Source organism: Poecilia formosa, unplaced genomic scaffold (genome assembly GCF_000485575.1).
Source record: "Poecilia formosa unplaced genomic scaffold, Poecilia_formosa-5.1.2 Scaffold61, whole genome shotgun sequence".
In the NCBI taxonomy this organism is placed as follows: domain Eukaryota; kingdom Metazoa; phylum Chordata; class Actinopteri; order Cyprinodontiformes; family Poeciliidae; genus Poecilia; species Poecilia formosa.
The window spans coordinates 940337-956053 of NW_006800000.1; the positions used below are offsets into that span (position 1 = coordinate 940337).

The 15717-nt window shown below is 37.4% G+C and overlaps 1 protein-coding gene and 1 long non-coding RNA gene across 2 annotated transcripts in view; both read left to right on the top strand.

Annotated features, from left to right (window-relative positions):
• The first annotated feature begins 1063 nt into the window (after positions 1–1063).
• Positions 1064–3276, top strand: LOC107836465 (uncharacterized). The gene is made up of 2 exons (XR_001662370.1): positions 1064–1254; positions 2572–3276. It is a non-coding gene; the product is annotated as an uncharacterized LOC107836465 (long non-coding RNA).
• Positions 3277–6147: 2871 nt separating this feature from the next.
• Positions 6148–15717, top strand: part of plekha7b (pleckstrin homology domain containing, family A member 7b) — an 86974-nt gene continuing 77404 nt past the window's right edge. Inside the window, exons 1-3 of the mRNA XM_016672464.1 lie at positions 6148–6304; positions 6437–6513; positions 6642–6699. Of these exons, the coding sequence (XP_016527950.1) occupies positions 6222–6304; positions 6437–6513; positions 6642–6699 (218 nt within the window). The 5' untranslated portion in view covers positions 6148–6221. The remainder of the gene's footprint in view (positions 6305–6436; positions 6514–6641; positions 6700–15717) is intronic.

Below are 15717 nucleotides of genomic sequence, written 5' to 3' on the forward strand. Positions count from 1 at the left end.
ATATAAAATGATGGTGCTTCTAATTCCAATAATTATGTTCAGTAACGTTTTATACTTAGTTTAAACACATATTTTTCCACTTCAGTCACTCATAGTTTTGCCATTTCCAAGATGACTGGCAAATTGTTTGTGCTGGTTTGATTGCAAGTCATTGAGTTGGTTGAGTCACTGAACTGGTGCACTTCATAAAATAGATTGCATCATGAGGAAAGAACATTATGTAGAAATATTGAAGCAACATAGATATCAGCCAGGAAATTAAAGCTTGTGGTCAAATGGACAACTACCTCCATACGGCCAACATAGTTCTGAGTGGGTCAAGGACAACAAACTAAATATTTTGGAGTGGTCATCTCAAAGTCTTGATCTCAGTTCTCTTGGGAATTTGTTGATAGCTCTGAACAAGCATGTGCAAGAGAGACAGCCCACAAACCTGACTCAGTTTCACCAGTTCTGTCAGAAGGAATGGGCCAGAATTCCAGCAAATTACTGTGAGAATCTTATAGAAGGAAACCTAAAATTTTTGTCCCAAGTCAGATAGTTCAAATGTAGTGCTGCCAAATCCTGAGGAAAGGTATGTTTTCGTACCTTTTGATTTCGAAGGTATGAATACACAAATCTCTGACAGATTCTCCTTTTCATTATTGTGGCACTTAATAATTAGAAATAATTTTGCTAATTTTAACCATCTTAAAACAGGAGGTATTTGTTTTTCTGACAGTGAGAAAAAACAAAACAAAAAAAAAACATAAGATATCTATAAATTATGATGCGTATGTTTTTTTTTTTAATGATCAGCACAATTTTCAAATTTCACACTATCATCCTGATTAAATTATTTTAGTAAAATCTTTGATAGTAGCGTTTTAACTGACAGGATTTTTATAGAACATAACAGTGAAAATGGCTTTAAATTATTATTATTATTATTATTATTATTATTATTGTTGTTGTTGTTGTTTTCTAATCAGGTTTTAGTGTTTCCATGAAATTTACAAGGTGTGAGTGTTGAAAACGGCATTATTTGCTTTGCTTATTCCAAAAATAACTTCTGTGTGCAGAATCCCACAAACTGCATTGCGGTCCAAGCTTTCACTCAGCTTAAGAATCAGCTCACTGTGATTAATGGGTCCAAGTCCACCTCTGTAGTTCTGCTCAACGGCCTCTTGGGGAAGCCTGACATGAGACCTTGTGGCTCTGCTTACAGATGAGCAGACTTCTCACAGCTGAATTATCATCCGCTGGCCAATGAAAGTAATGATCTGAAGTTATTATGATTGTTTTTTTACACTGACTTGAATTTGTATACTTTAACTTATCAATTGGGTAAAGTTTGTAATCATGTTTTGTTATTTTAAGAAATCCTGTCTTTAATTGTCTGTAACAGATTTTCCTACAGTTGATCACATCCCAAGTTAATATCTAATGAAAAATATATACACTGCTCAAAAAAATAAAGGGAACACTCAAATAACACATCCTAGATCTGAATGAATGAAATATTCTCATTGAATACTTTGTTCTGTACAAAGTTGAATGTGCTGACAACAAAATCACACAAAAATCATCAATGGAAATCAAATTTATTAACCAATGGAGGCCTGGATTTGGAGCCACACACAAAATTAAAGTGAAATGTTCCCTTTATTTTTTTGAGCAGTATATATATTTAAAAAATTAGCAAGGCTTAGCATGTAAGTATGCTGTCTCTCCAGAAGAGGGCGGAATTGTGCTTAATTTATCCTACGCTATAATTCTAATGCTTCAAACTGTTCTGAAGATATAGCATCAAAGTGATATCTGATCTTTACTATGCTAGAAATAGGAATAACATTTATTTTCTTCAAAACAAAATTGTTTATTTTTCTGTTACTTTGTTTTAATTGAGAGTCTTACTACAACTATTTAAATCCTTGTTTTGTTGATTTTGTGGCAAATAAAAAATACGGTCTCGTCTTCCCCTACAGTATCTAGCAGCATATGATTGGCACAGCTCAGATAAAGATTGGCACTTAGTTTTATAGATATTATCTTTCTACTAAAATTGTGACTGCTGACGTAAAAAAAAAAAAATCAAAATTTACTATTTATGAGCCTTGGCGGGCACAGCAAGGTAATAAATCTAGTTTCTCTCTGGATGAGTGAGCTTATGACTAAATGTTACATTCCTGCCCTGTAGATGTCAGTGTAATAGTTCAGTGAGCTGGGAGGTAATTAATCAATGTCTTAAGATCATAACCAAATTGGAAATGAGAGAAAGCTCTATAGAGAGTATGACGCTGATCAGCACTTCTTCTTTTTTTCATCAGCTATATGTTGATTAAATGTGCTGCAGACCAAAAAAAAAAGGAAGATTACTGTTAAAATATTACACTTGTGTTGGTAAAACTCTCTCATTTGGAGAGCATTTCTTACACTGTTGGCATTAAGGGACACTTTAAACGTGAGCTTCTCAGAGAAAGACGGTAATGATTTTCGATGAGAGGTTGTGCCAGATAAATTAGAGACCAAACAAGCTGCAGATCATTGCAAAGTGAGATTAAAGAAATCTTTGTTTCGTTTTCTGCTCAGCACCTCCACTAAGCCGTGATTCAGCAGGAAGAGACTCTCTGAGGAGAAGACGATAACATTGAGTCACCTTGCTGCATTGTGAACCTCTGGCAGCCCAGAGGCAGGATTCAGCAGCAGAGAATCCACTGCAGATCTGCACTGGACTGCGCAGCAACTGCATGTGTGTGTGTGTGTGTGTGTGTGTGTGTGTATGTATTTTCTGTGAGTAGATTAGTATGTACAAATGAAGGTCTGTATGGTGAAACGATGATAAATCATAACAAGGTCAAATAACAGCAACTGAGTACAGCAACGACATGATTACGCTGCAGTATACAATGCAACAGTCCTGCTGCTACCCTTCATGTCGCAGACGACTTGACGGATGGGCGTCTATTTTTGCAAATGCAAAAATGTAATGCTGATTAGTTCAGCTTCAGACTAATTAAAAAAGTTTTTAGTTTATGCAAATCTTTTCTGTTCTTAAGTTGACCCACTGTAACAATGCAGAGCACTGCATGCAGAGCACTAAGATGCAGTAAATTTCCTCATGCAAACTGCTGCACTTATGCGGTGCTGCTTTGACGTTGTGTCATATTAGGAACACAATGTATAATTTATATATGACTGAGAAGTAGATTACATGTGTATCCTGTCTATGGCATGGTCTGGGATTATAGCTGGTAAATAAATTGAAATGAACAATATATCAGAATTACAATATCATAAAAAATTGATATACGTATTCTGTCGATTAACAGCATAATGTGATATTTTCTGGGGGACGTGGGGAGTTTCAGGTTCATTCAATTATAGTTTTCAGCTAATGGTAAGTCCAAATTGAATTAATCTAAAAACATAGAATATTATAATAGACCAATGAAAAAAAGTATGTTTTATGATTAAACAGAAATCTTGTGTTATGACCCAATTATAGGGAGGACTCTGACTTTTCAGCCACAAAATATATTTGCTAAAGAAGCTGGCTATTCACAAAGTGATCAAAGTGATGCATCTAAGCACCTTGATGAAAAGTTGAGTGGGGGCTGGGGGGAAGTAAGGTTAAAAAAAAATGTCAGAGCCACAAACTGATCACCTCCATGCCACGCTGCATTATTGCATGTAAAAGGAGAACAGACCAAGTATTGAGTGCATCAGTAAAGCTTCCCCTTTCCCCCCACTCAGCTCCTCCAGACTAGTGGCGGCAGCCATTAGCAAACACCCGGTGGAACTGCATGTCTGCTGAACTTACCATACCAACTACTTCTCAGTCCAGCATTCCTAAAACTGCGATTGTAAACGGCATAATAGAGAAGTATAGTTGTGATGACATGCTGAAATAGGATTGTTGAAAAGGGTAGCAGCTTCTTAAAGTGACAGAAGCCAATTTCAAGTCATCAGATACAGCTATGCTACAAAGCCAAATGTTTTTATTATTTTTTACACAGTATTTTCATAGCAAATGACAGTAACATGTTACTATCATTTGCTATGAAAATACTGTACAGTTACCAGGATTTGCTATAAAATAGCACTATGTGCCTGGAAAATACATAACACCTCCCAACCTCTCTAGTGAGCTGGTTTCTCAGGCACACAAAGAAATGTTTAATCTCCCATTATCTTTGAGGAACAGAGCCATAAACCACTCTGTAGCATTTCAGCAAAGCCAACGTAGAAGTGAATCATAAATCAAATATTTATTGTGTTGTTGATCTCTTTTCTGACCCCATTTTCCCATCAAAAGACGCTCAAAGTTTAATGGAGTCAACATTCTACAGAAAACTCATGACACCCAGAGATGAGACATTGTTTCAACTCTTTCTATGACTGACAAATCAATGGGATGCAATGAAAAGATATTACCCAGAGGGAACTATTACTTATTAATTTCAAATACATGATTTATTCCCAGTAAAAGAGCTTTTTTATGATGATGTAACACTTTGCCACCTGTCTCTCGAAGCTCAGTAAAATAACTCTTGTGACAACACTATGCCCTGACATTGAACACTGCCTTCCCAGCCCTGAAGTGCAATTTATTGACAGAAGTGCTAAATTGAGCAGGCCTGTTTGATGCAGTGTAAGCAGTTTTTTAATGTGTCATGGTCAGACAAGTCCGTTGTCCTTAAGGCATGACCGCAGCAAAGGCAGTTTGAAGCAGGCAAACTATAAGTCCTCCATACAACTGCTGCAAGAACACACACTTGAGAAAATAGTTTCACCAAACGTAGATATGCTTTGGCAGATGATGGACATCAAGGCCATATGCTTCATCTGGATTTGTTGGCTTTCTTGCTAAGGTATTCTGAACGTGCACATAAAATATTTAGGTGGTATGTTACACTGGGTCCATTGTTTCATTTTGATAATTATGGCTTACAGGTAGTGAAAGCCTAAAAGTAAAATATCTCAGAAAACAATGATATTGTGAAAAAGTTAAATACTGGAAATTTATGAGTCCTTAGCAGCCACTTAACTCGCCTAAGTTCCTGAGCCTGTAAATGGTCTCTCGGTCTGGGTTAGTAGCCTGCACAGTCACAGGGAAGACAGCTGACTTGACGGATGTTGAGAACAAGTCAATGACAGTCATTATTGGAGGGGAAGACACAAAAAGCCATTTCCAAAGAAGCTGAATTTTTCATTCATTAATGCTAATGTTTCTTCTAAAGGTAAATAAAGCATTAATCAGAGAAGCAGGAGGAGGAGAAGCATTTGTCATTGGCAAGACAACTATTAGTTGTGCATATAAATTTGGTCTTGATAGAAAAGTGCCAAGATTATTGAAAGTAATAAAAAGTCCGTTTTGCGGTGTTCTACATGCCACGAGGGGGACACAGCAAACTCGCTTTTGGCTTACATGCAATGTGTGCTGGAAAATAAACAACCTTAACACAGCATCCATGGGATGAAACATGGCAGTGGTAGAACCATAATGTGGAAATGGTTTTATTAAGCAAATAAAGAGAAGATGGAGTAGAGTTGAATGCAATGTGTTAAAAGTACAGCCATACAATAAATCCAACTGAGAATCTTTGGAAAGACTTTAAAAGACATATTCTTTCCATCCAATGTGACTGATCGATTTTGCAAAGAAGAACTGACAAAAAAGAAGTAATTGTTGTGAAGATGTGCAATGGTAGAGACACAAAAACACATCTGTAATTGCAGTAAAAAGTGGTTGAATCAAGTTTGATTCAGGGGAAATGAATACATTTGGATGATGCACGTTTCAGATTTTTGTTTGCGAAAAAAAAGTTTCCTTTTCCTCCCACTTCCCAACTACTCTGTGTTAGGTTTTGTCACATCACAAATAAAATACACCGCTGTTCGTTGTTGTAATGTAACAAAATCCAACAACAGCACAAAGAGTTTCAGTACTTTCGCAGTATGGAACAATCGTTCTCCGGTTGGACTTTTTAAATATTTTTTTCTGGATGAACTTAATCTTCTTCCAGACCTCTCTCTGCTTTGTGAACGAACAGCTGGGAGGACTTTGGTGGTGTTTGTGTGTGGCTCACTTCTTCTTCTTTTTTTTTTTGGTATTCTTCCCCTTTAAAAAAAACCCCGCTGCCCTGGAGGTGGTATTATCTGGACTCCATGGAAAAAAAAGTCTTCGGAGTGGGGAAGGACGGGGAGGGGGGCAGTAGCCGAGCCGGAGAAGAGGGATCATGGCGGCACCTCTCGGACGGGACACTCTACCTGACAACTGGTCGTACGGAGTTTGCAGAGATGGACGGGTCTTCTTTATTAAGTGAGCGGCTCTGGGTCTTTAAGCCTACTTTGCGGGGCATTTTTAACCCTCCCTGTGGAAGTCTGTTTTGGCTCTTTTCTGTTTTTTTTTAATTTTTTATTACCCCTTCAGTAACAGGTGTCTTTCTTGCAGCGATAAAACTCGTAGCACTACTTGGCTACATCCACGCACCGGCGAGCCTGTTAACTCGGGACACATGATACGATCAGGTAGGCTGCAGATAAATGATCTGATTTGCGGGATCCCCGGCGGGACACTGTTGCTGCAGCGTGCTTTCTTTCTGTGTGGTGGGTCCGCTCAGTATGCTCTTTTTTTTGTTTGTTTTTTCGTCTTGCAGATTTGCCGAGAGGATGGGAAGAGGGCTTCACGGAAGAAGGAGCCAGTTATTTCATCAAGTGAGTGTGTATTTTTATTTTATTTTATTTTTTTTATTTCTGCCGTGCATTTTCCTCTAAATCGCTTGTTTCACGTGGACTGGGGCTTCTGCTGCTATGCAACACGCTTGGTCTGTTGCAGGTTTGTGAACACTAATTTATCTAAGGAGCTGCATGTAACCTACAGGGCATATGACACAAAAAACACAAAGACACATGGATTAACACAGGGATCTCATTTGATAGGTGAAACCAATTATCTCGGTCTGCACTGGGAGAGGAAAGTAGCAAAGCCTTTGCAGGACAGACTGAAAGCTATTAAAATTCTCCTCACATCCTCCATGCAGGACCTCTACTCCCTCTCTCTCTCTCTCTCTCTCTCTCTCTCTCTCTCCATTAGATAGGTGTGCAATCTATGTGTGTGTGTGGCAGTGAGTGAGAGACTGTAAAGGTTGCAGGAGAGGGGTGTGACCATGTGGTGACAGAGATGTATGGCATGATTGCATTACTGAAGGGAGGGAGGACTGAATTTTCAAAGTCACACACACACAGAACGATGGAGTTTCCTTTTTGTCAGATGTTCACACACTTCCCACTTTAACTTCATTATTCATGTTCAAGCTGCACGGTGAACTGCTGGTTAGTGTTTTCCCGGAGCAGAAAGGTCATAGGTTCAAATCTTGATTAGAAAGCGGCCGTCGTGTACGAAGTTTGCCTGTTTTGTAGTGTGTGTATGTGGTTTTAAGTCACACGTGTCTCTATAATTGACTGACTGTGAAGAGGACAGTTTGTTTTAATGAAGACTAAATAAATGTTTTCTCTAAAATACTGGATTCTGGTTCCAATATTAGAAAAAGGAACAAATACAGAATAATTTTAAACTATTTAGATCCCTCTCACCAGTTCTTTTCACATTACAACCACATATGTTAATATGTTTTATTTGATTTTAAATGATAGACCAATGCAAAATAGCACTTCATTCTGAAGCTCTGAGAAATCATAAATCTTTTTTTTTGTTGTTGATGTTGTTTTGTTTTATCAATAAAAACTTTTACTGGTAAAATTAAGCTTTTACCAATTATCTCTGTCTGCCCTGGGGGACACAGGTGTTTTCAGCCAATACTTTCTAGCTTTTGTCTTTTATTGTATGTCCCGTCCAGGTTTGCACATCAATTTTCAAGTCTTGCCACATATTCACCTGGAATTTGAATAGGCCATTCGAAAACACTGATTATGCTTTGACCAAAACTACTTCATAGTAGCCCTGGGTGATTGTTTTGGCTTGTCATGTTTTGATAAAAACTATTTTCAAAACTTTGTTTTGGAATTTCTAGTAGTCCTTTCTTCAGGATTGCCTGTCTTTACCTCATTTGATATTGCCAAAATTTCTTACGTCTTTCCTGCACCTCTGTCAGAGGAAAAGAATCATCTTGGCATATTGCTGCCACCATTATGTGTTACTATTGTCATCATTGCAACCTGTATGATTATTCATCACAATGATTCATCACCGTAGCTTATTTAATTTTACTGTCCTCTTAGTTTTTCCCAGTTGTTCCAGACAGAGAACCTGTATTTGTGGCTTTACATCAATAGGGTGGATAATATCCAAGGACTGGTTTTGTGACACAGCATGCACCAGTTTGTAAATTTGAGAGAATAATGAAGAAAAATCTGTAGTAATCTAAGACAGCTAAAGATGTTTCAAATCCCTACACTAAAAAAAAAAAACACATAAAATGGTGTAGAACAATACATTTGTTGCTCCTGCCCCGCATTGTGGGAAGAATAAAGAGCTCTTTGTACTTCTTTATTTGCCTACTTTTTCACAAACTGTATGCTTGTGAAGTTGTGGGATATATGGCATCCCAACACTCACGGCTTTGAACACAACCTTGACTTGCCTATTTAGCTGTTTAGTAACATCATAGTTTGAAAACTTATGGACTGCTCTTTTGTGACTGTGTTTGGATCACAGTCAAATTATTATTTCCATGTCTGCAAATATGTCTTTCTTTCTTGTGAATTTTTCTCTGTTTTTTTCTAATTTCTAATGAAATGTTTTATACAATCCTTCCCTTAAGCATTAGCCACTTAACCAGTCAACTGAGAAAACCGAACTATGATTTTGGAGAGTTTTATGTAGGAATATATAACTTATTTAAAAATTTTTTTAGAATGATAAATAAAAAAAAATGGTTGCAAACTTTGCCTTTTTTGCACACCACTCCTAGTTTGTTATTCCAGCAGTTTGCTGACCGTAGAGTCCTAGTTAATTTATTGCTGCCCCTTGTTGAAAACATGACTTAGGTTGGCAGAATAGATTAAAAACAGTCAACAAAGCAGGAACATCTTAACTGCTTTGGAGCAAGGGAAGCTTCGGGTTGTGCTGTCAGGTCAAGATACTTGGCAAAAAGGATAGAGTACAGTGAAGATGGTTTGAGCTGAACATCTTTTCAAACCCAGATTTGTATTATTAAGACTTGGAAAGGAGACAACTTAAACTTTGGCCCCGTTTAGGCACTTAAAACGATTGCAAGTTTCATTTGCCAGAAACGAGTAGTAGAAATTCAGCTTTTTGAAATGTTTTTTTTTTTTTTTACTCAGTCTACGAGGATAAGCATCTGTTGTGAATATACTTAAATTTCTATTTGTGACCATGATGCTTTGTTTTGTCTCCTAATTTTATCCCACTGACAAATCATCCTTATTTGGAAGTTATTTTTGTAATAAATTGCTCGAAACAAGCAAACTTCACAATATTAGCAGGATGCCCGTCCTGATTTTCTTTCTATTACTTGAGCGGTCCAGGAGGTACACAACAACAAACTCAAGAGCTCAAGTCCACATGCTGCTGCCGTGACAACAGTCTGGTGTGTTGATGGTGGAGTTTAGTTGAGCGGAGGCACAAAGGAAGCATTGTTCGTGCAGCTTGACGGTGGCAGGACTCACGTTTACTCAGCGGGCTGCGGGTCAGCTCGCTGCCTGCAGGCCATCGCTGCTTGATTAATGCTTAACGGTGTTGTGGTGAATTGCGGGCTTAGGTCATTCCAGAAATATTCCACCGGTGTTTAGCTTGAGGTTGCTTTTGAAACAGTGATATTAGCGAACCGATGCACTTCAAGATGATAAAGGAAAAGAAAAGAAGCATTACATGTGTGGCAGTAGATTGAAATAGTCTGTGTGTTGCTGTCTTCCTTTGGGAGAACCTCAGAGGAACTGACCCATTTGGAAATTCATCTTCCAAAAATCAGAGAGGAAAGAGGCTTTTGCTGCAGGTCTGTCCGTTGAGATCTTTTAGCCTGACTAGCACAGATCAACAGAAACAGGAGGAAGGGAGGGAGGGAAAATAAAAAGCTGACCATTTAAAAGATACAATGGATGCATTTAATTTACTATATAGGGGGCTATAGAGTCATACTACTTAAAATCTTATATAGGAGAATAGCTGTCAGGAGCAATGTTTGGACCACAGAGGGAAAGCCTTTTAATTAACTTATAAAAAGGAATAAATCACTGTCTAAAATAATTTCCAGGTGGAAGCTGGGTAAGATGGGGTTTCACATCACCCACACTCACCAAGAATAGGAAATGTGCAATTCTATATCTCCCTCAGGGGGGAGGGGGGGGGAATGACCCCGCTGAGGTACAATGATGTCCTGTTGAGGACTCGGTTCACATTGTTGAACGAGCTCACAATGATGTTGGACAATCCAGGAAAGTGTTTGATATCCACATCACAACTTACTGTTTCCAAACTACAAAAAAGAAGAACTATGTAACCCTCCTTTTTTTAACTTTGTTTACTCATCACAGACAGAAACCTCAGTCAATATTTCATTGTTGCCCAAGATTTTTAATGACTGTTTATCTTCCTGTTGTCCCACAGCTTATTATGTATTCAGGTTGCGCTTGCGTTTTTGAAATAGCTGACTGTTTTGACCAGGACAGCAGGAGTTAATTAGCCATCAGATGTTTTGGGAGTTTTGAAGCAGAGCTTTTTAAATCCAGTGAAAATAAAGCCAAGTATCCCTACAGGCCAGTTATCCCCAAACTGCCTTAATGAAGCTTTCTTTTTCTGCAAACACATCAAATTTATGCCTCATTGCTATGGTCAAAACAACCCTGGAAAACCTGATGTGGGGAACTATAGCCCGAACATTGTCTTATGCAGTTTAGAATGAAAAGTTTTCTGCATTAAATGTTGGAGTATACGTTTTTGTTGTATTATTTGGAGAGATACATTCAACTACGGGGTGAACTGCTCAGTCAAGAAAAATGTGTTTTCTACTGTGTCTGCTGCTTTATGTTGTTCAAATTGTATCGTTGACAGTTGGTTTAAAGTGTATACTTTCATGATGAGCAAAAACATCTGTTGTTTTTATGCTGTCATTCTAGAGAAGGCACTTGTACCATAGATTTAAGATTTCCAGGAATTGCTTAATATCCCAAATATCCTCTTTGTAAAAAAAAAAAAAAAAGGCAGTACGAGCATATTTGGCTTTTTTTATAGAACAAAATGCAGAAGAAATCTTCTAGAGGTCACGTGAGTAGTAGTCATTTAAAATGTCAGGATTTGACTTTGAACTTAATCTACAAACCACAGCAATGTGCTTTACTGGAAACTGATAAGTTAAAAATAGCAAAAGTGTATCAAATGTGGATAATGAAAGTGGCATCATGTTTGTGTGAAGGTCTTTGGTTTAGAGGGAAATAGTTTGGAAATATTTGCTGAGTGCAGTATGGGCAGTAATGAAGCATGATGGAAGACACATCATTGAATACCAATGATGGAAAGCAAACTTGCCAAAAGCAGACAAACAAAGGATCAGGGCAGACAGAGTATTAGGCGAAAGCTGATAATTATAAGGTCATTGTGCTCTGAGACTCGCTCACTTGTTACCTACTATGCTGGTAGTGGTTATGCCTCCTTGTTTATGGTGTTCCTTGTAACAGATGTTTTTTTTTTTGTTGTTGTTTTTTTTTAGATTTTTAGGTCCAAATATTTATCTTGGACACAAAATAATTGCTTCTAGTAGTATTGATGGTGCCCGTCACTTGATGTGTACTGCATGGCACCAAAAGAAAAATTTTGTATGTGAGCTAGACATCAACTTTCTACTTACATTACCATTTGAACCGTCTCTTATGAGGATAGTGATTTATCCTGTGATTAGCATACAGTGCTATCATCACCTAAAACATCTCCAACAGCATGTTGAGTATCTCTGTCATATGAACAAACACCAAGTTAATATCCAGTATGGTAGTAGGAGATTATCAGCTTGAAATGCTAACACTTGCACTTGCAAGTTTTCAATAAACGGTTTAGGACTTTTGTTTTTTAAACATTATTTCCTTTTTACCTTTGCAAACTGTAATTATACATAATGTATACTCCTAGATGAATATACATTATGTAGTTTGTAGTCAATATGCTAAAATCAGGACACCCATTCTGTACAGCTGCAATCTGCAAAGTGTCCGCATAGGCTGTTCGTGGTTTGGTTTTCAAACCACGAACAGCCTAAACATAAATTATATGTTTAATAAATTGAACATACAGTTTATTTCATTTTATTCATTATCATTATTGTTTCTGCAATTCCAAAACTGTTTCCTGACACACAAAACTTCCACAAGTGCAGTTTTGTGTGTTGAGATAGTTTGATCTCGCTGCTTTTCGAGCATTTTTTTTCTTCTTCTTTTTTTTTTTTTGCTGATGCTGACAATCAGCAAAACATACAAGATATTGATGGTTCAGTCAGAATATCCTTGCCTTATCTGCAGAAGTAAAGGTGCATTTCATTTCAGTAAGCATAGAAGAGCTGCAAGGCTTTTTTTTTTTAACATTTGACAAGTAGCAGACCTCATGAGGCTAGATATCATCCTGAGTTTATGCAATGTGAAACTTCTGAATAGTTCCAACAGATAAGTTTGTTTTCACATTTTGAACTCTTTTCAAAATCCCCCAGTCTTTACTTTCTCATCGCACGTAGTGTAGTCTGTTACAATACTGTGTATTGTGAAAAAAGAGTGACAGCCATATTATACATCAAATCCCAATAATGTTTCACATTTGAAGATCTCTCTTTATTCCTTTTGTTTTCTGAGGCAGTATGAACCCTCCCTTCGGGTCACGATGTTAATAAGCAGCGCCGTGTTGTCACCGCCATGTCCAGAGTGAGTTATTATGAAGCTTAAATAATGCACTGTCCTGTTCAGGCCTTCAAAGAGAGAAAACAAAGAGCAGATTTAGTGTCTGGTACAACAGAAGTTTGTTCTGCAGGATAGGCGGGAAGCTTTCCATCAGGCCTTGTCATGACATGCAGTATTTAGTCCAGGAAATGGCAATGAATGACTTGGTGTTTACATTAAGAGCTGTGGGCCTGATGTGCGCTCTGTGTGATGACATGCGTTCTTTGTGATGAGTCAGTCGCTGTCTGTATGGCCAAGGCAGGTTAAGAAAGTCAGAGCTGGAGCTGCAGGAGTCAGAGTGGAGACAGACCAGGGGAGATGCCCGAGCTAGGATGGGGACCAGCTGCTTCAGTTGCATGCCTCTGGGTTTGGGGATCAGGTCGGCTGATCACGAGACAGAGGTGCAGCCCCACAGTTTGGAGGAGAAGAGGCAGGCTGAGGAAAGGTAATTGCAGACATTTTACTAAGTAAAATTTAGGTTCAAGCTTAGTGTTTGCTTAGAAATAATTTGATGCAACAATGTACAACAAATCTGAATTCATCTGTAGACGAATCATAAAAAAAAAAATACAACTTATATATTATAGGAAATTGTATTTATTTAGCTTTAGTTGGCATTTCTCACAGTCTTGTTGTTTATGAGCCAATCTTTGTACTTAAAATGATTCAGTTATCTTTCAGAAAGACAGAGTTTGTTGACTCTTTCTTTTATAGATTTTTGACAGAAGTTGTTTCTGCCGCATTCTGTCAGAATCTTAGTGGGACGGGAGCCACTGCAGAATGAAGCGGGTTTCACTCCTCTCTCTCTCATCTGCCCTTTAGGATGGAAATATAATTTGTTTGTTCCCACAAAAGTGCTAGATGGGTGCCATCAAAAAATGACATAGGCAACATATCAATACAGTTTATTATTGTGGATAAAAATATTTCATGGTTGTATTAACCCATGACATGCAAAAGAAATCATTATCTGGAGCGAAATACTGCACCTTTGTTTTCTTTTTTCCTGTATAACCAGTGCTGAAATGTTCAATAACAATAAGTTAAAAATATGCTGTCTCTCTCTTTCTGGATGAAATTTGCATGCTCTCCCTGTCCATGTGTGGCTCAAAAATCAGACCCCTTACCCCAAATTAATGGAGGAGGGAAGGGTATTATGGAAAATTGACATTATTGAGCTTTATATCATGTTATGTTGTTATTCCCTCATCAAAAACATACCTGGAGTGTCGATTTGATGCCGTGCATGTTTGAGAAATACTTGAATCTCCCGTGACAGTCATTTGGGCAGCCTACATGCCCAAATGACTGTCACAAAGCGGTGCCTGATTCCACAAATATCCTTCTTGGAGCTCTTGAGATTAGTAAAAAAAAAAAAAAAAAAACAAACATTTACAGTAGTGCGAAATTGGGATAATGTTTCTGTTGGTATCAAAACTACTACCCACATAAAGGAATCTGCACCACTTTTTGCCACTTTTATGCCATTTTTTTGTACTTATAAAAACAACTTTGTAATCGATCAAAATCAGATCTGTTAAAACTAGAATTCAATTTGGAACCTGGTTGTTGCATTTACCTCAATAACTATAAATATGTTTATACTACACTCTTTTTTTTTTTTTTTTTTTTTTCCCAAAAAGGGTCACCGAGATCGACTTTGGGCTAGACTCTAGAGAGCCATCCGTCACTGAGAAATAAATTTTCATGCATCAAAAGTAGCACAGTGACTTTCCTTTGGTGTTTCTGAACTGTGGGAATGCCTGTGAAGAATCAGGAAGACCATTTGATCAGTGGAGTTGAACCCAGGGTCTGTTGACAGTGGTTAGTACTGAAACACATTTTGAATTAATGTTAGGTAGCTGTGACAGCTTCAAGAAGGTGTAAAGAAGAAAAAAGTCATGCATAGCACATTGTGTGAATTATGGTCCAAAGTCCAATCTGAAAAAGCAAGTGATGGTGATATCATATTTCTGAAGAGTGAAATCAACACTGTTACTGTTTTTTTTGTTTTTCTTTTTTCTTTTTGGGCAATGTAACAGAGTGACAAATACCTAACTGTAAAACACAAACAAAATAACTATTATTTTATTATTATTATTATTATTATTACTATGAACTTTCCTAAATCAACAAAGAATTAGCCAACTTTGTCTCTAATCCTCATTGAATATGTTGTTTTTTTGTACATGCTAATGTTATTCACCTAAATTAATAACTCTTCTATCAGAAATTATTCTTTTACTGTTCACCATGTATATTTCAAAATATGTGTAGACTTTAGTGACATCAAGCTGCCAAATGGCAAACTGCAAGCAAGTAAATAGTCTCCTTAGCCCAATCAAATTTAAGTGCGAGAGAGATATGCACTGATTCACAAAGTACATATCTAATCAGTGTTTGATTACCAATCCTGGGTTAGAATGAAAATGCAGCAGTGAGTTGGCGGGAAAATCACCTCCTAATAGTTGCTGATTCGAATGCATACAGAACAAAAACACTATTTAGTTCTCCACAGTTCTAAACTGATTAAAGCAGAAAAGAAAGCAACAGATTGCATATCTCCTAATAAATCTTCTTAAAGATTAAAATCTGCAGTACATGGGCTTTGTACATTCTTGGATGCTAAAACACTGTCATCACTTCACAAACTTATATTCAGCAGCTAATTAACAGAATAAATAAGCTCCAAAAATGTCTCTCTCAGTATCACTTAATTGCATTTTGCTATCACCATTAATGGAATATTGAGTGTGAATAAGATAAATGAATACATTGTTCTGGCCAACTCAAGTCGGCACAGATGTGATGGTCAAATGCAATTTCACTCTCTGCAGC